The 24,469-nt window shown below is 58.4% G+C and overlaps 12 protein-coding genes across 12 annotated transcripts; 6 read left to right on the plus strand and 6 right to left on the minus strand.

The window, feature by feature from the left end:
- The first annotated feature begins 269 nt into the window (after positions 1–269).
- Positions 270–3,579, plus strand: DL89DRAFT_269548 (DUF726-domain-containing protein). Its single transcript, XM_040888342.1, has 15 exons — positions 270–738; positions 791–2,268; positions 2,293–2,432; positions 2,454–2,524; positions 2,552–2,576; positions 2,601–2,729; positions 2,754–2,945; positions 2,967–3,044; positions 3,078–3,080; positions 3,108–3,143; positions 3,177–3,179; positions 3,210–3,360; positions 3,385–3,389; positions 3,420–3,464; positions 3,486–3,579. Exons 1-15 carry the CDS (start codon positions 572–574, stop codon positions 3,501–3,503), a joined length of 2,541 nt encoding a protein of 846 aa, XP_040741047.1. The 5' UTR covers positions 270–571; the 3' UTR covers positions 3,504–3,579.
- A 1,498-nt stretch (positions 3,580–5,077) lies between these two features.
- On the minus strand, positions 5,078–7,066 carry DL89DRAFT_269553 (uncharacterized protein). The gene is made up of 4 exons (XM_040888343.1): positions 6,778–7,066; positions 6,615–6,695; positions 6,251–6,351; positions 5,078–6,087 (listed from the first exon to the last, which is right to left on the minus strand). The coding sequence occupies exons 1-4, from the start codon at positions 6,935–6,937 to the stop codon at positions 5,542–5,544; spliced, it is 888 nt and encodes a 295-aa protein (XP_040741048.1). The 5' UTR covers positions 6,938–7,066; the 3' UTR covers positions 5,078–5,541.
- Positions 7,067–7,704: 638 nt separating this feature from the next.
- On the minus strand, positions 7,705–10,128 carry DL89DRAFT_52548 (tryptophan synthase). The gene has a single exon (XM_040891773.1). It carries the CDS (start codon positions 10,037–10,039, stop codon positions 7,934–7,936), a length of 2,106 nt encoding a protein of 701 aa, XP_040741049.1. The 5' UTR covers positions 10,040–10,128; the 3' UTR covers positions 7,705–7,933.
- A 207-nt stretch (positions 10,129–10,335) lies between these two features.
- On the minus strand, positions 10,336–11,022 carry DL89DRAFT_259654 (uncharacterized protein; the record flags this gene model as incomplete). Its single annotated transcript, XM_040885710.1, has 1 exon — positions 10,336–11,022. One exon carries the CDS (start codon positions 11,020–11,022, stop codon positions 10,336–10,338), a length of 687 nt encoding a protein of 228 aa, XP_040741050.1.
- A 240-nt stretch (positions 11,023–11,262) lies between these two features.
- Positions 11,263–12,060, minus strand: DL89DRAFT_269555 (uncharacterized protein). The gene has a single exon (XM_040888344.1). It carries the CDS (start codon positions 12,013–12,015, stop codon positions 11,326–11,328), a length of 690 nt encoding a protein of 229 aa, XP_040741051.1. The 5' UTR covers positions 12,016–12,060; the 3' UTR covers positions 11,263–11,325.
- An 83-nt stretch (positions 12,061–12,143) lies between these two features.
- DL89DRAFT_52595 (UPF0005-domain-containing protein) lies at positions 12,144–13,131 on the plus strand. Its single transcript, XM_040891775.1, has one exon. The coding sequence runs from the start codon at positions 12,301–12,303 to the stop codon at positions 13,081–13,083; it is 783 nt and encodes a 260-aa protein (XP_040741052.1). The 5' UTR covers positions 12,144–12,300; the 3' UTR covers positions 13,084–13,131.
- A 666-nt stretch (positions 13,132–13,797) lies between these two features.
- DL89DRAFT_225991 (uncharacterized protein) lies at positions 13,798–14,094 on the minus strand (the record flags this gene model as incomplete). Its single annotated transcript, XM_040884786.1, has 1 exon — positions 13,798–14,094. A coding segment is annotated over one exon (297 nt), but the record flags the coding sequence as incomplete, so codon positions are not given.
- A 757-nt stretch (positions 14,095–14,851) lies between these two features.
- DL89DRAFT_52634 (uncharacterized protein) lies at positions 14,852–17,366 on the plus strand. Its single transcript, XM_040891776.1, has 2 exons — positions 14,852–15,071; positions 15,158–17,366. Exon 2 carries the CDS (start codon positions 15,160–15,162, stop codon positions 17,194–17,196), a length of 2,037 nt encoding a protein of 678 aa, XP_040741054.1. The 5' UTR covers positions 14,852–15,071; positions 15,158–15,159; the 3' UTR covers positions 17,197–17,366.
- DL89DRAFT_52689 (uncharacterized protein) lies at positions 17,367–19,543 on the plus strand. The gene has a single exon (XM_040891778.1). It carries the CDS (start codon positions 17,537–17,539, stop codon positions 19,346–19,348), a length of 1,812 nt encoding a protein of 603 aa, XP_040741055.1. The 5' UTR covers positions 17,367–17,536; the 3' UTR covers positions 19,349–19,543.
- A 1,498-nt stretch (positions 19,544–21,041) lies between these two features.
- DL89DRAFT_304472 (uncharacterized protein) lies at positions 21,042–21,993 on the plus strand (the record flags this gene model as incomplete). Its single annotated transcript, XM_040890882.1, has 1 exon — positions 21,042–21,993. A coding segment is annotated over one exon (786 nt), but the record flags the coding sequence as incomplete, so codon positions are not given.
- A 329-nt stretch (positions 21,994–22,322) lies between these two features.
- On the minus strand, positions 22,323–23,238 carry DL89DRAFT_259659 (SET domain-containing protein; the record flags this gene model as incomplete). Its single annotated transcript, XM_040885711.1, has 2 exons — positions 22,323–22,873; positions 22,896–23,238. 2 exons carry the CDS (start codon positions 23,236–23,238, stop codon positions 22,323–22,325), a joined length of 894 nt encoding a protein of 297 aa, XP_040741057.1.
- A 358-nt stretch (positions 23,239–23,596) lies between these two features.
- On the plus strand, positions 23,597–24,266 carry DL89DRAFT_275682 (S-adenosyl-L-methionine-dependent methyltransferase; the record flags this gene model as incomplete). The annotated part of the gene is made up of 2 exons (XM_040889338.1): positions 23,597–24,213; positions 24,251–24,266. 2 exons carry the CDS (start codon positions 23,597–23,599, stop codon positions 24,264–24,266), a joined length of 633 nt encoding a protein of 210 aa, XP_040741058.1.
- Positions 24,267–24,469: the final 203 nt, after the last annotated feature.

The raw sequence follows: 24,469 nt of genomic DNA on the forward strand, positions 1-24,469 counted from the left end.
GCATAGGATAATAACAAGAGGGCCGTAGCATCTGCATCATGCTATCCCCGCCACTGCTGTTTGCTAGACATCTGGCACAAAACGTTGATTGAATGTCTCTGCACTCCACATGTGCTGGGCTTCGGTGGGGGGAAGATGGTCAAGTGGAAAAAGCAAAGTGCTAAAAATAATCGCACTCGCCCGTTTGAAAGCGGCAGGTGGCCATTGGCCAGGCGATGGGCGACTGGTGTGGGGAGCCAAAAATCCAGCCAGCTCCAGCTTGCCCTCTGCAAACGTTTCCTCGATTTTTGCACACTTTCTGCTGTTTTATTTTGCCGTCTATCGCACATAATTCCCTCCCCTCTCCCTACAGTCCCTACAAATTCCAACCCGCACACCCGTTTCGTGGACTCTAGAGAAAATGTCCAGCGATGCATTTAGACACCAGCAGATGCGCGCCAGCATAAGCGGACGGGGCAGCCCCTCTGTGCACAGCGTCGGCACTCCGCGAATGCGCGAGTATTCCGGGCCACTGCCGAACCACCCAGCGCGCGGGCACTCCGAGACATCGCTGTCTGTGGTTGTTCCCGATATGCCTGTGCCGCTAGGCTCTGTGCCCACAGCGCTGGCACACCGGGTGGACCGGCGGCGCGACTACTATACCGACAGCCAGACGCTGGGCGCAGCCATGGGTGCAGCAGCACCAACCAACACGGGAATCAGATACAGCACCTCGGAGCGGCCTGACTCGACAACAATGTCGCTGGCGCCAAAAAGCAAAAGCTGCAGCACCAGCGATTCACCATATCAGCGAACCAGGCAAACGGTCGCCGGCATTCAGACGGGCACCGGGCAAGTCCCCGGGTGGGTACGGCGCAGAGTCGCATCTGCCGAGGTTTATGGTCGACAGGATGCTGCGTGAGAGCGAGAAGCCAGAGTCAATGAGCGGACGGACAAGTGTGGCCAGCGCCCGGAGTCAGAGCTCGGCAGGGTCGCCTAAACCCAACCAGCAGGCATCTATGAGGAGCATCCTGGAGATCGAGGAGGCAAAGCTATTGGCGGCTGAGCGGCAGAACCAGCTACATGCCAGCGACGGCATTCTGTCGGAGGAGCAAAAGGTTGCATATGTCGGGCTGGTGTATCTGCTGCTGGTGGACATGCAGGACCGGCTCAATGTGCAGTTCAAGGAGTCCCAGTCATCGACAGCCAGCTTCATGAATTTTTCGCGTCGGGTCATGCGCAAGATGTACAGGCATGTCAGCATCTCGCTTGAGGAGCAGCGCATGATCGATATGCTGCCGCGCCACAAGATCCAGATAGAAGACATGGCGGCCTCGCTGGCGGCCCAGGGCGACACAATCATTGTTGAGGCAGACCAGGAGCTGGCGGTTGCGCACCTAGCAACTGACGACCTCGTGCATGATCTGAAACCAACTAGAGACAGCGCTGAGGAGGAGCGCGAGGATAAGAAGAAAAGGAAGAACAAGCTGGGGCTCAGTTGGATGGGCAGCGGGTCGCTGGAGAACACGGATGACGAGGACAGCGACATGTACTCGCAGTACTCGATGCTGCCGACGGATGCACCGGATAGACAGTCGTTAGATGGCGCCGAGAAGCAGAAGCGCTCGTTTGACAGCGATGTTTCTGAGAAGCAGCTCCCAGAACCTGCGAATACCTCTTCGGAGCAGCCGGCGGCTCGGATATCAGTTGGCAGTGATAGCGCTGGACTGTCTGGGCGCGAGACAAGCGGTGAGACGGTGCAGACAGATACAGACGATGCCGTACCGCCATACGTCAGCATGTTCTGCTCAGAACCGCAGACGCCTATATCACCAATGCCTCCATCCATCAACGACCTAGACGACGAGACGCTGACCAAGGTTGATGTCGACCAGACGCTTGTAATCGACGTGCGTGCGACCCTAATTCTCGACCTATTCCTGCTCCTGCTGACTGACGATGTGTATGACAGCCGCAGCCGCTACCTGCTGCGTCGCATGGCTGAAGCCATCGGCTACCCGTGGGTCGAGGTGATGAAGTGCGAGCGACGCGTAACGCGCCAGCTGTGTCTGCATGAATATGCTACTGACGTGCGGGTGGCGACCAAGGACTCGTCCAAGAGCGTGCTAAAAGAGCATGCCTCCAAGGGCAAGAAGAAGCGTCTGATGATTATCGGTTTGGCCACAGTGGGCGGCGGGCTCGTGATCGGTCTCAGCGCCGGGCTCTTGGCGCCAGCCATTGGTGCAGGCATTGGTGCAACCCTAGGTGCTATTGGCGTGGCTAACACCGGTGCGTTCTTTGGCAGCATTGGAGGCACTGCGCTGATCACTGGCGCAGCGACGCTGACGGGCAGTGGGCTGGCGGGGCGGCAAATTACCAGGCGCACGCGGTTTGCCGAGCAGTTCGAGTTTATCCCATGCATTAGTGAGCAGCAGACGAACCTGATTCTGACTGTGCCTGGATGGCTGGGCAAGGCCGATAATGGCGTGTTTTCGTTCTCGACGCTTGACCCGCTGAACGGCGACCACTGCAGTCTGCTGTGGGAGTCAGAGGCGCTGGGGCGGCTTGGCAGCTCGCTGCGCATGATTGTCGGTGAAGTGTTTTCAATTACGTTGACCCAGACCCTGCAGCACACAGTTTTGCCGAGCCTGCTTGGACCACTGTCGATTCCAATGTGGCTGGCCAAGCTCGGGTACGTGCTCGACAACCCGTGGTCCACCGGCTGCGACATGGCGGAAAAGGCAGGGCCAGTACTGGCTGATCTTTTGCTGCAGCGCGTGCAGGGCCAGCGGCCGGTGACACTGGTTGGATACTCGATCGGCGCACGCCTGATATTTTATGCCCTGCTGGAGCTGGCACGCATGAACGCCTTTGGGCTTGTAGAGGACGTGTACTTGTTTGGCGCGCCTGTAGTGGAGTCGTCCGAGGAGTGGCGGCGTGCAGCCAGCGTCATCGGCGGGCGGTTTGTCAATGCGCACAGCGGCAAGGACTGGATTCTCAGCTTCTTCTACCGCACCACCAGCCTTGGACGCAACTCCATCGCTGGCCTGCATCCGATCACCGGCGTCAATGGGCTGGAGAACATGGACATCTCGGAGCTTGTGCCTGGCCACGCAGCGTACCGCGAGCTGATGCCGCGGCTGATGAGCAAGCAGGGGATCCGGGTTACCAGCACCGAGCTGCACGACCCGAATGAGACGGTGTCTGGCGACTCGACGCACGACCGCGAGATGATCGAGGAGCTGGAGAAGGCGGCCGAGCTGCTAGAAGCCCACGATAAGAAGAAGAAGAAGTGGATCCAGAAGCTGACGTTCTGGGACTCGGGGTCGTCGAGCTCGACGAGGAGGGGGTCGGTCAGCAGCTCAGACTCGCCCCCTGCCAGTTCGTCAGGCGCGAATGGCGCAGCAGAGGTAGATGCTGCTGCGCGCGACCTGGCCGAGCTCGGGATACAGGTCAAGGAGGTCGAGGCGACCTTGCCGGCGCTGGTTGTTGGCAACAAGGAAGAGTCGAAGAATGTGGAGTAGACTCTTTGTATTATCATACTATATATGTAGCTTTTGCAGACTCCATATCTTTACCTATATATAAGATTTTATAGTCCAAAAGTGTCCGACTGTCTGCTAGAACCTATATATCTCTTTTAAGCCTCAAAGCGAGCTTGGATGGCTTTCTCTGTAAACTCCTTTTTGATCCTGTGCGGGATCTGACCTCATCGGTGAAACCAGGGTGACAAGCTGGTATTGCAGTGGTCACAGGTCTCCACTATATATCTCCATTGGTTCAGCGCAAGAGCTGCTCTCATTGTCGGTCGGCCTGATAACTTCCATAGAGTCATCATGGTGGTCATCACCAGCTGCGCAACACTCAGAATATTTATTTATGAGCATCTATTGAATAAGGCCATATAGCTCTTCTAGCGGTCATGCAATATTTGTGGGTTTATTTTACAAATTAATTTGTCTTATGAACATGCGTAAGCAGTAGTATTTGGGCCACAATGGACCCAGCCTGTATAGACTGATTCAAGAGACTGTATCAGTGCTAAGGGCCCCAAGAACCATGCAAGCCAGATCATTCTTAATAAAAAAGTTCTTAATGCTATGCATCTGCAATAAAGCAAAACTGAACAGCATCATTTCTCTTCTTACTTGCCTATTGAGTTTCTCAAATGAATATTACCCGCAGCACTACTGTCATAAAGACATCACTTGGTGGTATTGGCTTCCGTGATTCTATGTTGCCCCGCCTAGAGCAATTTGTACAGTGTCAATATCATCAAAGAGCATACATACATGCTTGCACGATGGATATTACTCCATCAACTAGCTGACGGGGATGCCTTTGACCCAGCAACATTTGTGAAAAAGGGTTTTTTCGTTTTATTTATTTATTCATTTATCACAACCTGAAGGCGAAGACTGTCATATCTGCCGAGGATTTCGTTAACCGGATGGACAGGTCCGAACTGTTAACCGCAAATTTCAGTTATGTAATTAGATATCATATTTATGATTATCTATTACATAATAGCGATATTGAGCTACATGGCGTACGTGAAATGAATCAAGTAGCAACATACGTGGATACTGAGCTGATGACAGCATACAAGAACAACATTATGTTGCACTATGGCACTTGCCTACAGCGGATTCTGGCCAAATTGATTGATATTCGCAGCCGCAAAAACACACTGCACAGTACAATGGGCAATGTGTCCAAGGCTGAGTTCAATAACGCATGTCAAGTGTGTATTTATACACCTGCACAGAAGCTCCGCCAGGCAGTTGCCTCTAGGCACCCTGATCTCAGTGTGCTCACCCCACCGATGCTTGCAATCTACAACAAGCTGGCACCAGTGCTTAATGCCTATGATGCTAAGTACAGATTCGCCAAAGACAGCCGATACTATGATGCCAAGGTAAATCCACTTAAGCATCTGCGTGCATACATTCGTCTATGCCAGCTTATTGAGAATGAGCAGCTTGGCAAGTCTCCCCCTCAATGCTTGCCTCTGCGGACATCATGGATCCCAGGCCATGTGCGCTTAGACAAGCAAATAATCAAGCAGGTGTTTATTTCGAAAACACGTGAGGAGGTTACCAAGATCAACGCAGCAAAGAGGGCAGCAGCAGAGGCAAGGAGAGCAGCAGAAAAGGGCGAAAAATTGGCCAAGAAGGCTGCATATGAAGCAGCGAAGATGCTATCGGATGAAACAGAGGCCACTGCAGCAGACATTCCGGCATGTTCCCAACCCGCGGCCCTACCAGAGACCGAAGAACCCATGCTGACTAGCAGCCGAGCTCGCATCGCGAGCAGAGTATTTCTAGTAGTGGGAAACACATGTAAGGCAAAATGCGAAATTATTGAAAAGGGTAGCAAAAAAGTATAGAGAAAAGACGGCAAAGGCGTGGGGTCTGAGATGAAAGAGGGGATCGTGAGGTCGTTGTGGAGAGAGGGAGGGGGTTAGAAGTACCGGGCAAAAGGGCGGGTAGGGCGATACGCGACGATAGACATGGGACGCAGCACACGACGGAAATGTACAAAAGAAAAAGTAGGCTCCGCTTAGAACTTGTACATGCCCGCATAGTCCTCGCTGTCGTCCTCGGTAATGGCCGCCCAGAACCCGTAGATGCAGAACACGGCCGCCGAGTCCAGCAGCGTGGCAAAGAATGCGCCATCGATTTTCTTGTTCGTGCCTGTGCAGATCTTGCGGCTCACAGCGAACATCAGGGCCTGAGCCAGTGCGAAGCACGCGACCGAAACAAGCAGCCACGCCAGCGGACCGCGCACAGCCAGGTACTTGACGACTACGACGATCTGCGACGCCAGGTAGATCACTATCGAGACCAGCGGGAACACCAGATAGACCGTGAACAGCGCCGGCGAGTAAAACGGGTCGCTGTCCTTTGGCTTCAGGCCGTCCGAGATGCCAAAAGCGGTGTCAGCGGCAATGTACCCGATGCCGACAAAGACAATGATTGTGGTTACGACAATCGACAGAATCGATGCAAACGAGCCGTCAGGCAGGATCTGGAAGCCCACGAGACCGACCAGAATCAGCGCCCAGAAAAACGATACCTCGAGCGCCGTGTTGGCAATACCCAGCCACTACCAGTAGTGCAGAAAGGTTACCAAAGACAATCAGTACAAAGCTTAAGCCACACAGGCGTGGATAATTGTGTATTAGAAAACCCACCGAGCCGTGTCCCTCCCCGGTTTCTGTGGCGACAGACGGTTCTTTTTTATATGGGCTGTGTGTAATGATACTTACTTTGCTAACCCTGGTTGACTTGAACCACAGGTCGGATCCCACGAGGTTGGCCACAAGCAGGATGCAGAACAGCGACAGGAGTAGCGACATCTCTCGCCGGCCTATTGGATAGCGCAAGCTGCTTTAGTTTTCGTGTCAGGCAATTCCAGTGTGTCGGAGCAGAGCGAAGCGGGGCATGTTCCATCCTGCTGCGTCGCAGAACACGTACGCCTCCCACCACGATTTATGTATCGCTTGGAGGAAAGGGAGCATGGGAAGAAACCCGTGCATGGTGATCAGCGTACCACTCTCGAAGTACGCTGCATGTGCATATGTGACCAACAACAACAACAAAAATACCAGGAAATCAGCAGCGTATACGTACCGACAGCAGCCAGCTTGCGATGGGCCTTGAAGCCCAGATAGACGGTAGCAAGAAAGGCGACAATTGAGATAGCAAAATCGGCTACAGATAATGCAAGATATTTTTAGCTAGGTATGCGCGTATGCACTACTTCTCAGGACGCCTAGCGTTTATGCTCACTTACGGATATTCAACATCTTGGTGCTTCCACCTATTATCGTTTCTTTCAAACTGCATATGTCCAAGTTGTCCAGAACAAACTTCCTGTCGTCGCCTCGAATAAACACCCGGCAGACGGGCAGCGGCGAGCGCTCACACAGGCTTCTGAAATCGCCGTAACGCATTTTAGAAATAAAAGGGGAGGCAATAAAGAAGGACTACGAAAATTCCGTGAAGGCAGGTGAAAACAAGACCGAATTTCGAGATAGTCCCCTTGCGAAGAAAAAGGGCTAAAGTGAGAAATGCAAGAAAGAAAAACAGAAAATAAGAAGAGCGTAAAAAGAGGGGCAACGAGAGAGAGGGAAGGTGAAGAAAAAAATAATCGGCGGGAGCGAAAACCGGTTTTGTCCCTCACCACTTTTTTCAGTACTATTCCGTGAGGTTTTCGAATTGTCAATCCCATCCCCAAGGCCATTGCACGATGTACGCACACAAGTCTTAGGCTCCTGGGCACGGCTGTCCCGCAGCCTGGGTGCCCGCGCACTAGGCGCCTTCCCAAGCCTGGCTGTTGGGGGAGTGTGGTCACTGTGAAAGGGAGAAGGTTGTCAGGAGCGAGTCTATTTTTGCTCCCCCTCACATAACCGCGCATGCGCGAATGGGTGTCACAGGTATTTTTAGCCATGTCTGTCTGGATCCTGGGCAATGTGATGCGAATCGCTCGCATCGCAAAGGGATGGGCTGTGCCCGCAGGGCGACGCTATGGGGGTGCGATGCATCTCGGTGTATCCACGTTACTACTGTCCCTGCCGCGAGGGATAGCATGGTGATACCGAACCGACGCTACTGATGAAGCTCAAAGCTTTTGCCAAGCACCGCTTGCAGATCGTTATATTTCGCTATCACAACAACATACGCCGCATTCTCCCTGTCTCCACATGTCAGCTTTGTTGTGCGCCTCTGAGAAGATGCATAATGACTGGCCAAGTATGGCGCTATTTCGAAAGCGAGCTCAAGCATTTTTCCTGCTGTTGCCCACGCTGGTTCAGAGCCGATATTGGTGCATTTCATATCGTCAGATTCACTGACTGGTCCGAATTGGGGAGCTGCACTGATCATTCGGTCCACAATTAGCAAAGCAGAGGTTTTATATTCAGTGAGCAATACGTGGGCCTTTTTCCCGTTTACTTGCTGCGCCTGAACTTGGTCGGGTCCTCCTCGAAGCGCAGGTCCCAGCCGATCTGGGGACCAAACTTTGGCAGCACCTCGGCCACAGTGTTGACGTCCTTGTCGCCACGGCCGCTGATGCAAATGACCAGCTGCTGGTCGGGGTCCATGGTCTTGGCGGTCTGCATGGCCTGGTACACGGCGTGCGAGGACTCGAGAGCCGGGATAATACCCTCGTACTGTGCCAGCGTGCGGAAGCCCTCGAGCGCCTGCACATCAGTCACAGCATTGTACTCGCCGCGGCCAGTGGCCTTGAGCCAGGCGTGCTCGGGACCGACGCCCGGGTAGTCGAGCCCAGCCGAGACCGAGTGGGTCTCCATGATCTGGCCCTTCTTGTCCTGCAGCAGGTAGGTCTTGGCACCATGGAACACGCCGAGAGTACCGGCCGAGATGGTCGCCGAGTGCTTGTCGGTGTCGACGCCGTCGCCAGCAGCCTCGGCGCCAATCAGCCTGACTTCCTTGTCCTCGATGAACGGGTGGAACATGCCGATGGCGTTGGAGCCGCCGCCGACACATGCAACCACAGCGTCAGGCAGACGGCCCGTCAGCTTCTTCATCTGCTCCTTGGTCTCGTCGCCAATAACGCGCTGGAAGTCGCGCACCATGGTCGGGAACGGGTGCGGGCCGATGGCCGAGCCCACGAGGTAGTGGGTGGTCTGCACGTTAGTGACCCAGTCGCGCATCGCGTCGTTGACTGCATCCTTGAGCGTGCACGAGCCGGTTGTAGCCGGGATCACCTGGGCGCCCAGCAGGCGGATACGGAACACGTTGAGCGCCTGGCGCCGCATGTCCTCGGCGCCCATGTAGATGATGCATTGGAGGCCGAGCTTGGCGCAGATGGTGGCCGTGGCCACACCATGCTGGCCGGCTCCGGTCTCTGCGATGATGCGCGTCTTGCCCAGGCGCTTCGCGACCAGGGCCTGGCCGATGGCGTTGTTGAGCTTGTGCGAGCCCGTGTGGCACAGGTCCTCACGCTTGAGGTACACCTTGGGGCCCTTCCACGCCGCGGTCAGACGGTCGGCAAAATGCAGCGGGCTGGGCCGGCCCATGTACGGGTAGAAGCTCCGGAACTCGTCCCAGAACGCCGGGTCCTCGCGGCACTTGACATATGCAGCCTCCAGCTCCTCGACACAGTCATACAGTGCCTCGGGCACGTACTGGCCGCCAAACTCGCCGAAGCGATCGGGCAGCAGCGTGTGCAGCTTGGCATCCTCCTTTGTCGTGTTGTCGTGCAGCTCGGGCAGCGGGTTGTCGCGCTTGGCGTTGCCGGCAGCACGGCCCGACACCTCCTCGGCGTACTTGCGAGCAGTCTCGGCGGCCTTGCCCTTCTCGGCATCGCGCAGCACCGTGATGAACTTGCTGCCGATGACGACTCCGTCGGCCATGGCACCGACGTCCTTGAAGTGCTGCGGCTGGCTGACGCCAAAGCCGACGGCCAGCGGCAGGTCAGTATACTTTTGCACGCGAGCCAGCAGCTCGCCCAGGTGCGTGTCGAGGTTGGCGCGGGCGCCGGTGACGCCCATGCGCGACACCACGTAGACGAACGAGTCGGCAACCTGCACAAGGCGGTTGATGCGGGCCTCGGACGTCGACGGCGTGATCAGCGGCACGTAGCTGAGCCCGGCGGCTGAGCACAGCGCGCGGAACGACTGGGCCTCCTCGGGCGGCAGGTCCACCACAATGTACCCGTCGACGCCGGCGTCAGCACACTTATCCACCAGCGCCCTCTCGCCGTACTGCATGATCGGGTTGTAGTATCCCATGAACATGACCGGGATCGAGAGTCCGCGCGAGCGCGCTGTCGCCACCAGGTCCAGGCACACGTCGATGTCCGTGTTATGCTCCAGCGCAACAATATGCGCCTCCTGGATCGTCGGCCCGTCGGCCAGCGGGTCGGTGAACGGAATTCCCAGCTCGATGCAGTCGACGCCGCCCTTCTCGAGCTCGAGGAGGATGTCGACCGTCTCGGCTGGCGAGGGGAAGCCGGCGGTCACGTACGCGACAAACGTGGGGCGCTCTTCCTGAGCTGCCGTCTTGAAGGCATTCGAAATGCGTTGCGCCATTACTTAAGGGTCTCTTGTTAAAGGCAGGTGGTTGGCGTTTGCTTAATAAAGAGAGATTGAGATGAGAAGAAGAGTTGTGGTGCTGCTGCTCCGAAACGGAGAGGCTCGATCCGCCTTTTATCCACTGAACACGAGGCCAGCCCGAAATCGCTTCTGAGTCACAATTTTTTATTATTCAAACCAGGCGATTTGCCCGTGTGAATCACAAAATTGCTCCAGTGGCTCAGGACAGCCAGTGTGCTGCCTGCGTACATACTGCAGGGAATTGTGCTGCTGATGTAGTGTCTGTGGTTTGTCTACAGGGAGGCGTGGATTTCCTCCAGCCGCTTGGTGATATACGCAAAGTCGTCGAACGGCTCGCGCTTGACGCCGTTCTTCTCGCACCAGTTGTCCAGATCCAGGCCGCGTTTGGCAAACAGGTAATCCGCCTCTTTGGCGCTCGCAACGTCAGAGATCCCGTCGCCGATAAACACGACCTTGGGCGCAACATCGTATCTGTCCACTACCCGCTTGATGCTGGCCGCCTTGTCGTGGCCCATCTCACTGTCGTCAACAAAGGCGACGCGCCAGTTGGTGCCATCGACCTCAAGCTTGTTGACAAACACCTCAAGATAGCTGCATTGGTCCTCGGTGAGACCGCGCTTAAAATGAAGGTCAATGAGCTTGTCCAATCCTGCACTGACCACGCCAAGCGGGATGCTGTGGGCAATGCACCATTCAATGGCACCAGCAAAATGGGGGTCGATTCTGCTATCTCTGAGCAGTTCCGCAGCCGCCTCCCAAGTGAGCTTTGCTTGCGACCACTGCTGGTGCTGCAACTCGAGGAACGAAATCTTGCCGGACATGTAGGCATCGTCAATGGCCTTGCGCTGCTGCTCACCAATGCACGCGTCGATGATGATGTTCGCCGTATCGTCAATGGAGATGGTGCCATCAAAGTCGGACATGACGACCAGCTTTGGCGAGGGATTCGACACAGTCATGGTTGAAGTGAGCAGCAAAGAGTGTAAATATATCGGTGTAGAGATCTGAAGAAAAAGAAAAGGCCCGTCTGGTGAAGGATCCACCAGCGGAACTTGCTGCTGCATGCTGGAAGACAAATTCTGCACGAGGGGTGCTACATTGGCTGGCACAGGGACGCGGCGGACTAAGCGGGGCTCCAGCTCGCCTGATCTTCACAAGACGTCCCATGGTAGAATCACACGTGTCTGACTGCAATCTAGGTGAAGCAGAGAGGCTAGAGCGTCAATAGTGTATCTTTGCAGCAAATGTCTACTAGTTTGCATCTACAGGACAGCGCTAATCTCCTCCAGCCGCTTGGTGATATACGCAAAGTCGTCGAACGGGTCACGCTTGACGCCGTTCTTCTCGCACCAGTTGTCCAGATCCAGGCCGCGTTTGGCAAACAGGTAATCTGCCTCTTTGGCGCTCGCAACGTCAGAGATCCCGTCGCCGATAAACACGACCTTGGGCGCAACTTCATAGCGGTCTGCCACCTTCTTGATGCTGGCCGCCTTGTCGTGGCCGAGTTCGCTGTCATCAGCAAATCTGATGCTCCACTTGTCGCCGACAACAATGAGCTTGTTGGAGAAGATCTCCATGTACTCGAGCTGCTCTTTGGTCAGACTGTGCTCAAAGTGCAAATCGATGAGCTTGTCGAGTCCGGCACTGACAATGCCTAGCGGGATCTTGTGAGCGATGCACCAGTCGACGACGCCAGCAAAGTGCGGATCAATTGTGCTGTCCTTTAGAAGCTCAACTGCTGTCTCCCAGGTCAGATTCACCCCAGACCACTCCTGTATCTGCAGCTCACGGAACGAGATCTTGCCTTCCATGTATTCGTTGTCAATGGCCTCGCGCCGCTCCTTGCCCATGGACGCGTCGGTCAGGATGTTGCCTGTGTCGTCAAGCGAAATGGTCCCGTCAAAGTCAGACATGACGATGAACTTGGGCGAGGTCGAGTCGGTGGCAGCCATGGCTTTCGGGTTGTATTTGTGTCGTTGGGAATGCACTGGCGCGGAGAGAAGGGCTGCGAGTCGGGCTAGACCACAGCTTGGAGCTCTCCTTATGAGCCTGCGAGCCGGTCAGGTGATGCGGCCTGTGGTGAGCTGAGGCCGCAAAGGAGCCAGGTTTTCTTTTGCACTGATTTCTTGGCGCTGGGGAATGCAGTCATCACCGCAAACCTCCTTTCACCTTTCTTTCTGTTTCTAGCCACTCTTTTCTGTATTTTTCTACTATCTCTTTTTGCACACGCTATTCAAATGTCAACCGCAGCCTACACCCAACTGCCGCCTGTCTATGCGGCCACAGACAACAGCATCTCCGAGGCCGGGCCCAGCGCGCCGCACGGCTCCTCGCCCGACGACGTCCCCGACGACTTCAAGTATGGCGTGACTGTGGGCCAGTCGGACCTGAGCATCCGGCACGCATTTGTGCGCAAGGTGTACACGATCCTGACGGCGCAGCTCCTGGCCACGACGCTGGTGGGCGGGTACATGCGCTACGTGGATGCGTCGACGGGCTTCCTCCTGCAGCACATGTGGACCATCTACGTGGCCATGTTCGGGTCGATTGCGGCCCTGGGCGTGGTGTTCTGGAAGCGCCACTCGCACCCAACCAACATTATTGCGCTGTCGGCGTTCACGCTGCTGGAGGCGTATACGCTGGGCGCTGTCACCGCCATGTTCCCGACGGCCATGGTGCTGCAGGCGCTGCTGATTACCCTGGGCCTGTTTGTGGTGCTGACCGTGTTCACCATCCAGTCAAAGTACGACTTCTCGAGCCTTGGCCCGATCCTGTTCTTTGCGCTCATGGGCATGATGATGGTCGGTCTGGTGCAGCTTTTTGTGCCGTTCAGCCGCACCACCGACCTGATCTACTCGGTGTTTGGCGCCGTTGTCTTCTGCGGCTACATCCTGTTTGACACCCACCAGATCATGAACCGCCTGTCGCCCGACGAGTACATCATTGCCAGCGTTGAGCTGTATCTGGACATAGTCAACCTGTTCATTTACATCCTGCGGATCCTCAATGATAGGGACTAGGACCCGTGCTTTGAGTGAATAAACTTTTTTTCCTTTCCAAAGACTACAAAAGCGAGAAACAGACCTCTTGAGACAGCCAGAGTAGCTGCACTGCCTCTACCACGGAGTGTACTGCGGCCTGGCCAGTCTTGCGCCATTCTGCACAACCTGCTGTTTCAGAATCTCCTCGTGCCGGGCCTCAATAGCCGCCTCAATGTCATCCAGGGCCTGTTGGTCCCGCGACGCAACTTGGGTGAGCTGTGTCAGCCCGCGCTGCTTCTCCGCCAGCATGTGCAGCACCGACTCCAGCTGCGCCTCGTCGGCAACCTCATAGCCGTCGCCCACTGCATCGTCATCAGTAATGCCCAACATCTCGCGGCGCCGGCGCGCACTCGCCAGCAGCCGACATGTGTGGTCCTGCAGCTCGGCCAGCCGCTGCTTCACCGAGCCCGTCTTGGACAGCTCGTTGTCCAGATGCGCAATGCGCTCCTTGAGCACAACCTCCTCGGCCGTCAGCTGCATCTCCCCCTGGCGCAGCACCTGCAGACACTTCATGAACTCGAGCAGCCGCTGCGCAAGGTCCGCCTGCCGCCGCCGGCAGTCCGCCAGGCGCACCGCCGTACCCGAATGGTGGTTCTGCAGGATTGTGTGCAGCTTGTCCGAAATCTCCGTCACGCGCTCCTGGTAGCTCTGCTGCTGCAGCGTCTGCGTGTCCACACGCTTGCGCAGGTCGTCGAAGCCACTCGCCACCACCGGCACCAGAGACGAGGGATCCGGGTTGTCCTGCTGCGCCTGCTCCCACAGGCGTGGGTCCGTGTTCGGCGGGCACTGGTACAAGTGCCCTTGCCCAGGCTCGCACACGTTGTAAAAGTAGTGCCGGAACTGGAAGTTGGGCGAGTTCGGGTCCCAGCACTCCTTGATCATCATGAACTGCTTGCTCAGCTCCTCTGCCTCGCTCAGTTTCTGCTGCTGCTGCTGCTGCTGCTGCTGCTGGTTCTGCTGCTGCTGCTGGAGTGCCGATTGCGGGGGCATGTTCAGATACTGCTGAGCCCTCTGCAGAGTCGCACCAGGGGCATTACCAAATGGCCCCGGTGCTGCGGGCTTTGCCGCATTGCTTCCAAACAAGCTTGAGCCAGCGCCAAATGTGTTGGTGGTCTGAGCTGCACCTGTTGAGCTGCCAAACACCCCGCCGCCCGTGGTGCCTGCATTCGTGCTATTCCCAAACAGCGAGCCGCCCGTCGGCGGAACCGCATTGTTGGCCGTCGAGCTGCCAAAAAGGCCAGTACCAGCCGGCGTCGTGTTGCTCGGCGCTGCGCTGCCAAACAGACCGCTGCCCGCCGGTGCCGTGCTATTGGCTACTGTGCTTCCTCCAAACAGCGACGTGTTGCTGCCGCCCGTCACCAGGCTGCCTGATCTTGCCCGCTTGTCGGTCGAGGCGCCGAAAAGGCTACTGCCACCGGTCGACGTGCTGGCTGCAGCGGGCGCGCCGAACAGAGTCCCGGCCGACGCTGTGTTTGTGGTGCCGCTGTTGCTTCCAAAGAGATTCGCGCCCGTGGTCGCATTGCTGGCGGTGTTATTGTTTGAGCCAAATAGGCCGCCGCCGCCGCTGCTGCTAGTTCCGCCAAACGACATTGTGTTGCTAATGCTGTTCATATAAAGGGGGGAGTAGGAAAGCGAAGTTGAATTTCGACAAGGAAACTGAATGGAGGTGTCTTTTGCGGGCGCGCGTCAGCGCAAAAAAGCCGAATATTTTTTAATAAACCACGGCTCGAGCCGCCAGCCACTGCATGCGAGTCGAGCCGCTGCGACGTGGTAAGCAGCGTTTCGGTAACAACCATGAAACCGGGATTTGAACTTTATGTGAAAGTTTCACTGCTACGCCGGGAGCCTTTTTTTCCACTATTCAATTTCGCGTCCTTCTATTACATTTATTAACAGTCATTCATCAGTTGCCGCCGCGATACAGGCTTCTTGTTTCTTTATTCAGCCCTCTTCCAAAAAGCATAAAGGTACAGAAGCCCGGTTGTTGTAGTGTTGAGGAGTGTCTGGCAGAGATAAAAAGCCTGAGAACCTAATTCGTGAAGTACATCTATAGTAATGTCCTACCACCCGCAGACAGCACCCGTGCGTCCGCCGTCGCGGCGCGGCACGCCCTCCGCGGATGGACCAATTCCGTTCTTTGGCGGCCAGGACGCGTCGAGCTCGGGTGCCGAATTCTTTTCATCAATGGATGGCAGCACGCAGCACGCGGCGATCCAGCAAACGCAGTTTCAGCAGTACGGGCAGCAGCCATACACGGCGCCATTCGCCTCGCATGGAGTGCCGCCGCGGAGCGCGACTGCGGGGCCGGCCGAGTATCAGCAGTATGGGCAGCAGGCGGACCCGTACCGGAGCGCCTCTGTGGTGTATCCTGGGTATGGCACGCAGTACGGGTATGAGCAAAATAATGCGGCACCGGATGGCGCAGCGTTCTTTGACCAACTGGCGGGCGAATCCCAGCAGGCAGCGCCGGCTGACCAAAACGGGTACTACGCACAGTACAGCCAGGCAGCCGCACAGCAGCCGGCGTACGCTGGATATGCTGAGACAGCCGATCCCGCGGTTTCGGGCGCTACTGCGCAGGTGCAACAGGCGGCTGTTGAGCCCATCTACGATGAGGCGATGGGACAATACTATGATCCGCAGAGCGGGCAGTATTACGACAACGATTCGGGGACATGGTATTACCCGCAGGCTGCCGCTGGCTACGGCACCGAGTATACCCAGACCACACAGGAGTACAATCCCCCGGCAGTCGCTCCTGCTACTGCTGGTGGTGGCGGTGTTCCAGATGCTACCGCAACAGCAGGCTATGCGCAGCCTGCTCAGCCCGAGGTCGCTGATGGAGCTGCATTTTTTGACAACCTAGGAGACGCTGATACCGATGCATCAGTACAGCACGCTGATTACTCAATGGGTCTGGCCCAGCAGCCAGTCACGGCTGTGCCAACAGTGCCGGTTGCTGCAGAGGCAGTGGGCGAGGCTGCTGTTGCCACACATGCCGAGTCTAGTATTGGTGTTGCCACGCAGGTGGCAGCTGATAGCACAGGTGATGCAGTGGTGGACCCGGCTGAAGCCTTTGACGCAATCATCAGTCGGTCAGTCCAGAGCCCGCCGGTGCAGGTAGAAGCAGTATCTGCGGCTGCTCCTGCACCCAGTGCGCCGGAAAACGTACGGCAGATGACATCGGATCCCGCAGACATATTTGATACAGCTGTCCACCAATCAGTTCAAACCCAGCCGCCGGCGACGGAGACAGTCTCTGCTGCTGAGATTCCTGCTACTGTGGCTCCCGAGAGCGCTCTGCTGGAGACATCCGATCCAGCAGACATATTTGATGCAGCAATCAGCCAGTCAACTCATAGCCAACCGGCGGCGGTGGCGGCGGAGATAGCTCCTGCTGCCGAGATTCCTGTCGCTGTTGCTGCGGAGAGTGCTCTTCTGGAGACATCCGATCCAGCTGCTATCTTTGATGCTGCCATCAGCGAATCACAGCCGGTCCAGCACATTGCAGAGCCCCATTTGGAGCCAGCACAACAGCAACAGCTGCCAGCAGCAGGTCCTGTTGTGGAAATCGAGCAAGTATCACCGGAGCCTGCCGGTACTCTTGACTTGGAGGCTGTCACAGCAGAGCAGGCACATCAAGCTACTGAGCCAGCTGCCATCGAGCGTAAATCTGTCGGTGTAGTCGACATACAAAAGGTTCCATCGGATCCGGCCGAGATCTTTGACGCAGCCATCAGCCAGCCGCAGCCGGTAGCTGCTGAGGAACCAGCACCCCTTCAGCCCGCAGATGTGCCACCACCTATCACCCATGAAGACGCTCTGGTGGCGGACGCCGGCCAGCAGGCCAGCCAGCTGTCTCGGGAATCAACAGTGGAGGCTGAGTTACCAGTCTCCGCTGCCTCCACTGAGCAATCGCAATCCATAGCTGCAACGGAAACGGTATCAGAAATTGCGCCGCCTGCCGCCTGGATTTCTACACTCAGCTCTCCGACAGCGCGCCAGAGACGCCGGCCGAGATCCCGGTGGAGACGCAGCCGTCGAGCGTTGGCGAGCCTGCGGTGTCGCGCGAAACGGCGTGGGGCACGTTGACCACGCAGGCAGAGGCATTTGAGAGCGAATTTGGCGAGACGGGTGGGCAGACCGGTTATGTGTCGTTCTACCAGGACCAGCAGAGCGGGACAGCAGCGGCAGTTGGTATGGAATCGCTGGAGCAGCAGAAGCAGGAGGGATTCGCGGGTCTGGCGCTTGATGACGGCGTGCAGCAAGACTTGAATGCTGGACATGGTACATACGATCCGTATAGCAGCACTAGTTACTCACAGGCGCCCGTTACGTCGAGTGGGCATGAGGCCGTGAGTGATTTAAGCTAATTCGGTTGTCACAGGCGCTGTCGATAGCCAGCAGCAGCAGCAGGATCCAAACGTTGCTTATGGTGCGTACGACCCGTACAGTACTACTGGAGGATACTCGCAAGCACCAGCTACGTCAGGTGGATTCGAGACAGTTGGCGATTTGTCTAGCTCTATGGCCACAGGGGCTGTCGATAGCCCAGCAGCAGCAGGATCTGAATGCTGCTTACGGTGCGTACGATCCATACAGTACTATTGGATATTCACAAGTACCAGATATGGCAACTGAGCGTGCGGTGGTGGATCCGACTGCAGCAGCGGTAACTGGCGCGGTTGGCAACCAGCAGCAACAAGATGCGAACGCTGGTTACGGCACGTATGATCCGTACAGCACAGGAGGATACTCGCAGGCGCCAGCAGGCAATGGCGATTATGCGGTGATGGATACAGGCGCGGCGACAGTCGGCAGCACTGGAGATTACCAGCAGGTGGCAGACATGGGCCAGTACGAGACGTATGATGCGTACGGCTCAGGTGAGTACTCGCAGGCGCCACTGGCCAATGGAACAGATTCTCTCCAGCAAGAGCAGGCGGGCAAAGTGCAGCAATTCGATGGCAGCACCGGATATACGCCGTTCGATCCGTACAGCTCTGGTGGATACGGACAGGAAGATGGTGGTAGCGGGCAGCAGTTTGGGGCGTACGACCCGTATAGCACTACTGGGTACTCGCAGGCGCCGGTGGAGAACGGGGCAGCGGCAGTTGCAGTGGTTGACACGGCCAATGGCGGCGAGAGCCAGCAGCAGCAGCAGCAGCAATACCCTGGGTATGGCGGGTACGACCCGTATACTAGCGGGGGATACTCGCAGGCACCGGTGGTCAATGGCGTGGGCGATTCGTCGCTGGTGGCAGCGGACAAGCAGATGCAGGTAGACAGCGCGAGTGGATATGCAGCATTTGACCCGTACAATGCAGGCGGAGTATCCAGCCCGCACGGGTCAGCGCAGATGGTAACGCCGCAGTCGTTTGGTTACACGGGAGTGCCCACAGCGCCAGCAGGAGTGTTTGATCTGCAGAGCCAGAGCGAGCGCAGCAGCCTGGACATGGCGTATGAGCGCGACCTGTCGGCAGGCGATTTGGCTCCGGCTCAGGTGCAGGACCCGCTGGGGCGGCTGCAGGGGCGGCGGCCGATTATGGCGTTTGGGTTCGGCGGGCGGCTGTTCACCATGTTCCCGCGCCACGTGCAGCGGTTCAATGCACAAGGCGGGTCGGCGAAGACGGCGCCGGGGATGCTGCGTGTGCAGCAGCTGGCGGAGCACATGCCGCCGGAGCTCTCAGCACAGCACGAGGCGGCGGTGTTCAACACGCCGCTGCTGGGCGGGGAGACGACCAAGGCGGCGCTACTGAAGCGGCGCGACGTGGCGGTGGGCTGTGCCCGTGCCTGGCTGGAGCGCATGCAGGGCAGCAACGAGGAGCGGGCGCTGGTGGGCGTGCTAGCGGGCGTGCTGGAGGCCTTGGGCGACAATGCGCAGCCCGAGATGGCGCGTGCGGGCGAGGCCCTGCAGCCGCTGTTCAGCGTGCAGGAGCCGACCAAGCCGAATGGGCAGGAGCCGCCGGAGCCGATTGCCCACGGCTCGCTGGCAGACATGCAGGAGATCGAGGGCCTGCTGCTGGCGGGGCGGCGGTCGGAGGCGGTTGCGTTGGCGTGCCAGCGCGGCATGTGGGCGCATGCGCTGGTGGTGGCCAGCTGCACCGGCAAAGGACGTGTGGCAGGCGGTGGTGGCAGCATACACGGCGTCGGCGATGCCAGGCGGCCTGGCGCCGCTGGGGCTGCAGTACCGGCTGTTTGCAGGCATGGGGGCTACAGCCATCGAGCCGCCGCGGCCATTTGACCAGCGCAGCGAGCCGCAAGCCGGGTTTGTCACAGCGGCGGAGCTGGACACGGCGCCGCAGGCCAGCGCTCCGCAAGGCTGGGCAAAGACGCTAGCGCTGATGCTAGCAAACCGCACGCCCGGCGACCAGGCAGCGATGCTGCAACTGGGCGACCGGCTGCGCAGTGACCGGCAGGCAGTGGCCGCGCACATTTGCTACGCACTGGCGCTGCAACCCAAGGACGTGTTTCTGCCGGACGCATCGGGGCAGGCGCGCGCGGTCCTGCTGGGGCAGGATGCCAGCGGGGCGCTGGGGCGGTTCTCGCGGTTCTACCGCAGCCAGGCGGCGATTTGCCTGACGGAGCTGTACGAGGTGGCAGCGGCGATGCGGGGGTCGGGCGACTCGCCGCTATGCCTACCGCATCTGCAGGCGTACAAGCTCTACCGCGCGTGGTGGATGGCGGACTGCGGGCTGACGGCGCTGGCGCTGCGCTACTGCGACGCAGTGCTGGGCGTCCTGGCAACTCTGCCTGCAGGCGTGGCCGTGCCGTTTGTCCATGCGTCGCTGGTGCAGGAGCTGCGCGAGCTACGCAGTCGGCTCATCGGCTCCGGCATGACGTCGGCTAAGGCGGCCGAGCTGGTGGGCGATGAGGCCGCACTGCAGGGCAAGTCGTGGCTGGCGCGCGCCATGCCCAGGCCGTCATTCACGTCGCTGATGTCGGCCTTCGACTCGTCAATCGACAAGTTCATCACCGGCGCCGACGGCCACCGCATTGCTTTGGACGAGGGCCCGGCGCCCGGCCGATTCGAAATTGGCCCCGACCGTCCTGGCCGCTCCGGCCCCACGCATCCTGGCCGGCCACTCGGTGCTATTGCCAGCCGCACGCCCAGCCCTGGCGTCCCGCAAGAAACTGGCGAGCCCCATATCCCCATGTTCGCCACTTCGCCACAAGCCGTTCCGAGCCGCAGCAGTACTGACGCGCGCCGCAGCCTGGACCACGCAGCATGGGGCGATCCGGGTACGGCCAACCTGGGCAGCGACGGGTTCATAATGCCAGCGGCAGCGCTGGGTGTCCCGGCCCGGGCTTTTCGGCCCCGGGCTTTTCGGCCCCGCCGGTCCACGCGGCCATGTCGGCGCCAGCCGCCACACCCCCGGTGGAAGACGAGGACGAGGACATGTTTGGATTCAGCAAGAAGCCTGTGGTAAAGCCGGAGCCGGTGGAGCAGCGCAGCTCGGCGCCGCCCGAGCCGCGCAAAAGCACCGAGGCGAAGCCCGAGGCGGAGGCCAGCGGCGTCATGGGGCTGTTCAAGAGCTTGTGGGGCGGGCGCCGCACGCAGGCGAATCTCGGCGACGACTCCAAGTTCGTCTACGATCCGGTGCTGGAGCGCTGGGTTGACAAGAACGCCAAGCCCGAGGCCGAGCAGCCGCTGCCACCGCCGCCGCCCAAGGCCATGGGCTTTGTGCCGCAGAGCGCGTCGGTGCCGCCGCCAGCCCAGCCGGCTACGCCCGTCGGCCCTCCGCTGAACTCTCTGCCGCCCGGCATGGCCGGTCGCCCGGCGTCGGCGGTGCCCCCGATGGCTGCCAGTGCGGGCACCAGCCGGGCAGGCACTCCAGCGGGCAGACGGCGTGGCGCGCGGTCAAAGTATGTGGACGTGCTGAACCAGTAGAAATTCAAATATATTTTTTTTATCAAAATCGCCCTACTTGAGCGAGCTGAACGGCATCGGCAGCATAATTCTCGAGCTCATCTCCTGGATCAGCGGCACGGTGTTGAGCACCGTCTCAGGGCCAGCCGTTCTCGCTCCACGCGTCCTCGCGCACCTGCTTGCGCACCTGCAGATCCGGATACTGCCACAGGTGGTGCACCTGGTTCAGCACGCCCAGCTGCGAGAACCACGCCCCCATCGGCTCCTCGTGGTGCCGCCGGCACTCGACGCCCACGCGCCAGTTCTGCTCCCACTCCAGCAGCGTGCCGGGCTTCAGCGTGTAGCTGCGCAGTTCAGTACACCCCGCCCTTCTCAACCGGCGGGTGGGTCGGCCAGAACTGGAACTCCAGCATCACCTGCGACCGCCTCTTCACCAGCAGCTGCGCCAGCTGCCTCTGCAATTCCCCGTACGTCTCGTCGGTCCTTTAGGTTCTTGTACTGCCTGCGTCAGCGCCGGATACCCCTGGTACTCCCAGATATGCACCGCCGTGTCCAGCTCGCCAATGTCTGTCATCCAGCTCCCCACCAGCTTCACCTGCGGCGACATGTCCTGGACCATGCGCGGATACAGCCTGCCTACTATCTCCTGGTATTCGTGCAAGCAGCCCGGCTTCACATGGTGCACTGCCATTTCGTGCACGTACTTGCCGCGCGCCAGAACCTTCGACAAAGTCGCCTGCGTCTCCTGCCGCACCTGCTCGGACCCGTACAGGACGCTGCGTACCATCCGCGACGCCTTTTGCGGCAAAGAGCTGGTGGGATTCTCCCCCGGCTTGTTCGTCCCGCGCCTTGAAGCTGCTGAAGAACGTGCGCAGCTGCGGCGCGCCTAGTGCAGGGGCCCGGCGTGCGCCCAGCCTTAGTGTCTTTGATGATGCAAGCATAACTGATACAAGTAGGTTGGAAATAGAAAAATATTCGTTGGTGGTGTGTGAGGAACCACGCTTGCCTGCCCCTCCAGGACGTGTCTGCTTATATAGCAAAACTGCTACTTGCCCGCATGACCCCCTCCCCCAGTCCTGCGGCAGCCTGCGAGGCGCAATTTTCTTTTTTCTCACAAAGTGACTGCTGGAATATATTCAGGCAAAAAAAGACGTCACATGGACCAGGGGGAAGCAGATCAATTTCCCCGCCGCGACACCGCCAATCTCCGCCCAGATCACACGCAAACAGACCAGCAGGAAACTGTCCTCTGCCTGGAGATCGCGCATCACGTGGCCCGCCCGTTCCTGCACGCTCTGGCACGCGCGCCTCGACCCACAGCTCCGCCGCCCTTTCGTCCAGCTCCAGCTCAGCCGCGGCGCCACCGCTCCCACCGCGCCAGCACCCGCCTTACCGCCGCCCCCTCCTCCACCAGCGGCAGCAGCAAATGCAGGGCCGCCAGGAGCCGGAACGACGGCTCGTTGTCAAACGTGTAGTCGCCAAACAGCCCATACCCCTTCAGCACCTCAACCATGCGGTCAAAGTCCTCCGGTTTGACCGCCGACTGCTTGCGTCTCTGGACTACCAGCTTGCATTCGCTGATCCAGTCCATGACCTGGCTGTCGAGCTCGAGGAACCGGAACGGATTGTGCTCAAGCACGAATCCATACTCAACCAGCATGTGCCGGTTATCGTGCGGCCCGTAGGAAATAAACACCTCCTGGCCCTTCCTGTAACCCACCAGGGAGCGAATCGCAAACACCCGCCGGTGCTCATCGTACCGCACCGTTACCTGCGCGGTTTCGCTGTGGTTCAGAAAATCCAGGAACGGCGCCAGCGCCAGCCGGTCCTTGTGCTTTCTGCCCAGGTTAATCGACCGCGTGCTTACTGCCAGCCACGCCCACACGAATCTACGCCAGTCTGTCAGATTATCCGCCGCTACCAATTTCGCGCACCGCCAGTCCTCCACCAGCCGCTGGTGCTGGTCGGCAATTTTCGCCTGCACAGACCGCGGCAGAACGTGCCACAATCCGGTCTGCGCCAGTTTTCCGGGCGAACGCACCCGACAGCTGGAACAGCGGCACTGAGTCAAAGTCCTGCGGCAGTGTTGAGATGTACGCGTGCCAGGGCGACCGCTCGCCAAGGCTGTATTGCTGGTATACCCAGAGCGTCAGCGCCTGCTGCTCGCTCAGATGCCCGGCGTGCTGCACCTTGGACGCCGTCATCAGCAGGCGCTCGGGGATCTCCACGATGTCCTCCCCTATGGCTATGTCGCGCGTAGCCATCATGCCGCGGAATGTCTTGGGGAAATACGCTAATGTCAATTTGTGCTTGCGTAGCCCGTGCTGTTTGCTCCAGCCCTGCAGTGCCAGCCATTCGGCTGGTCTGACAGGGCGTGCCCTGGCTGCATGCTCGCTCGGAATCTGGTCCTGCCTGCCGCCGCCGCCTATGTCTCGCTGTACGTCCCCATCCTAGATACATATAAAAAACCTTTCGAAAACAGGTACCAAAAATGGACGTAATTTTCCCTTTCGGTCCCATAGAGACCGGCGAGGTACTCTATTATACGTTCCGCGCTCTTTCCCCGCCCATCCACGCAAAAAGATGCCCCCCTCCCCTCCCTTCCCGCTCACTTTCTGCACCATGAAGCTCAAGCAGCTCGAAGGCTATCTTTCCGATGTCGAGGCGTTCCGCAACCCCAAGGTGCAGCTCGAGCAGTACCCAACCACCGCCCACCTGGCCGCACGCATCCTCTACACTGCCGAGTCCTCCTTTGGCGATATCTCCGACAAATCCGTAGTCGATCTGGGCTGCGGCTGCGGCATGCTCTCCGTAGCCTCAGCCATCATGGGCGCCACCAACGTCCTCGCCATCGACATCGACGCCGACGCCCTGGAGATCGCCCAGGAGAACATCGACGAGTTCGAGCTCGACGACACCATCGACCTGCTCCACGCGTCCCTGTGCCAGCCCGATCGCGACGGGCTGGCAATGAACGCTGCGCTGGTGGCCAAACTGTCCCGCAAATTCGACACCGCCATCCTGAACCCGCCCTTTGGCACCAAGCCTGGCAATAAGGGCATTGACGTCGCTTTCCTCCAGGCCGCTTGCGAAATGGCCACCACTGCCGTCTATTCCCTGCACAAGTCGTCGACGCGCGAGTTCCTCGTCAAGAAGGCCGACTCGTGGGGGTTCGACTGCGAGGTCCTGGCCGAGCTCAGGTTCGATGTCCCGATGATGTACAAATTCCACAAAAAAAAGTCCGTTCGACATCGACGTCGACCTGATTCGCCTGAGCCGGAGATCAAGCTGATGATGCAATGTCAACAAAAACAGAAAAGCCAAATGTATTCCAATACAGGACTTGTTGCCGCTGCTGCTGCTTTGAGCCTGAAGAGAGTAAGAAAAGATAAAGTCAAGGAGGAGAGGGTTATTGGAATGCCAAGAGATGCCTGAAGAAAAGAAAGGATAGAAAAATGAGAAAAAGTACTAAAAGAGGAAAGGAAAAAAGAACGG

This window comes from Linderina pennispora, assembly GCF_002104995.1.
Source record: "Linderina pennispora strain ATCC 12442 chromosome Unknown DL89scaffold_13, whole genome shotgun sequence".
NCBI classification, from domain to species: Eukaryota; Fungi; Kickxellomycota; class Kickxellomycetes; order Kickxellales; family Kickxellaceae; genus Linderina; species Linderina pennispora.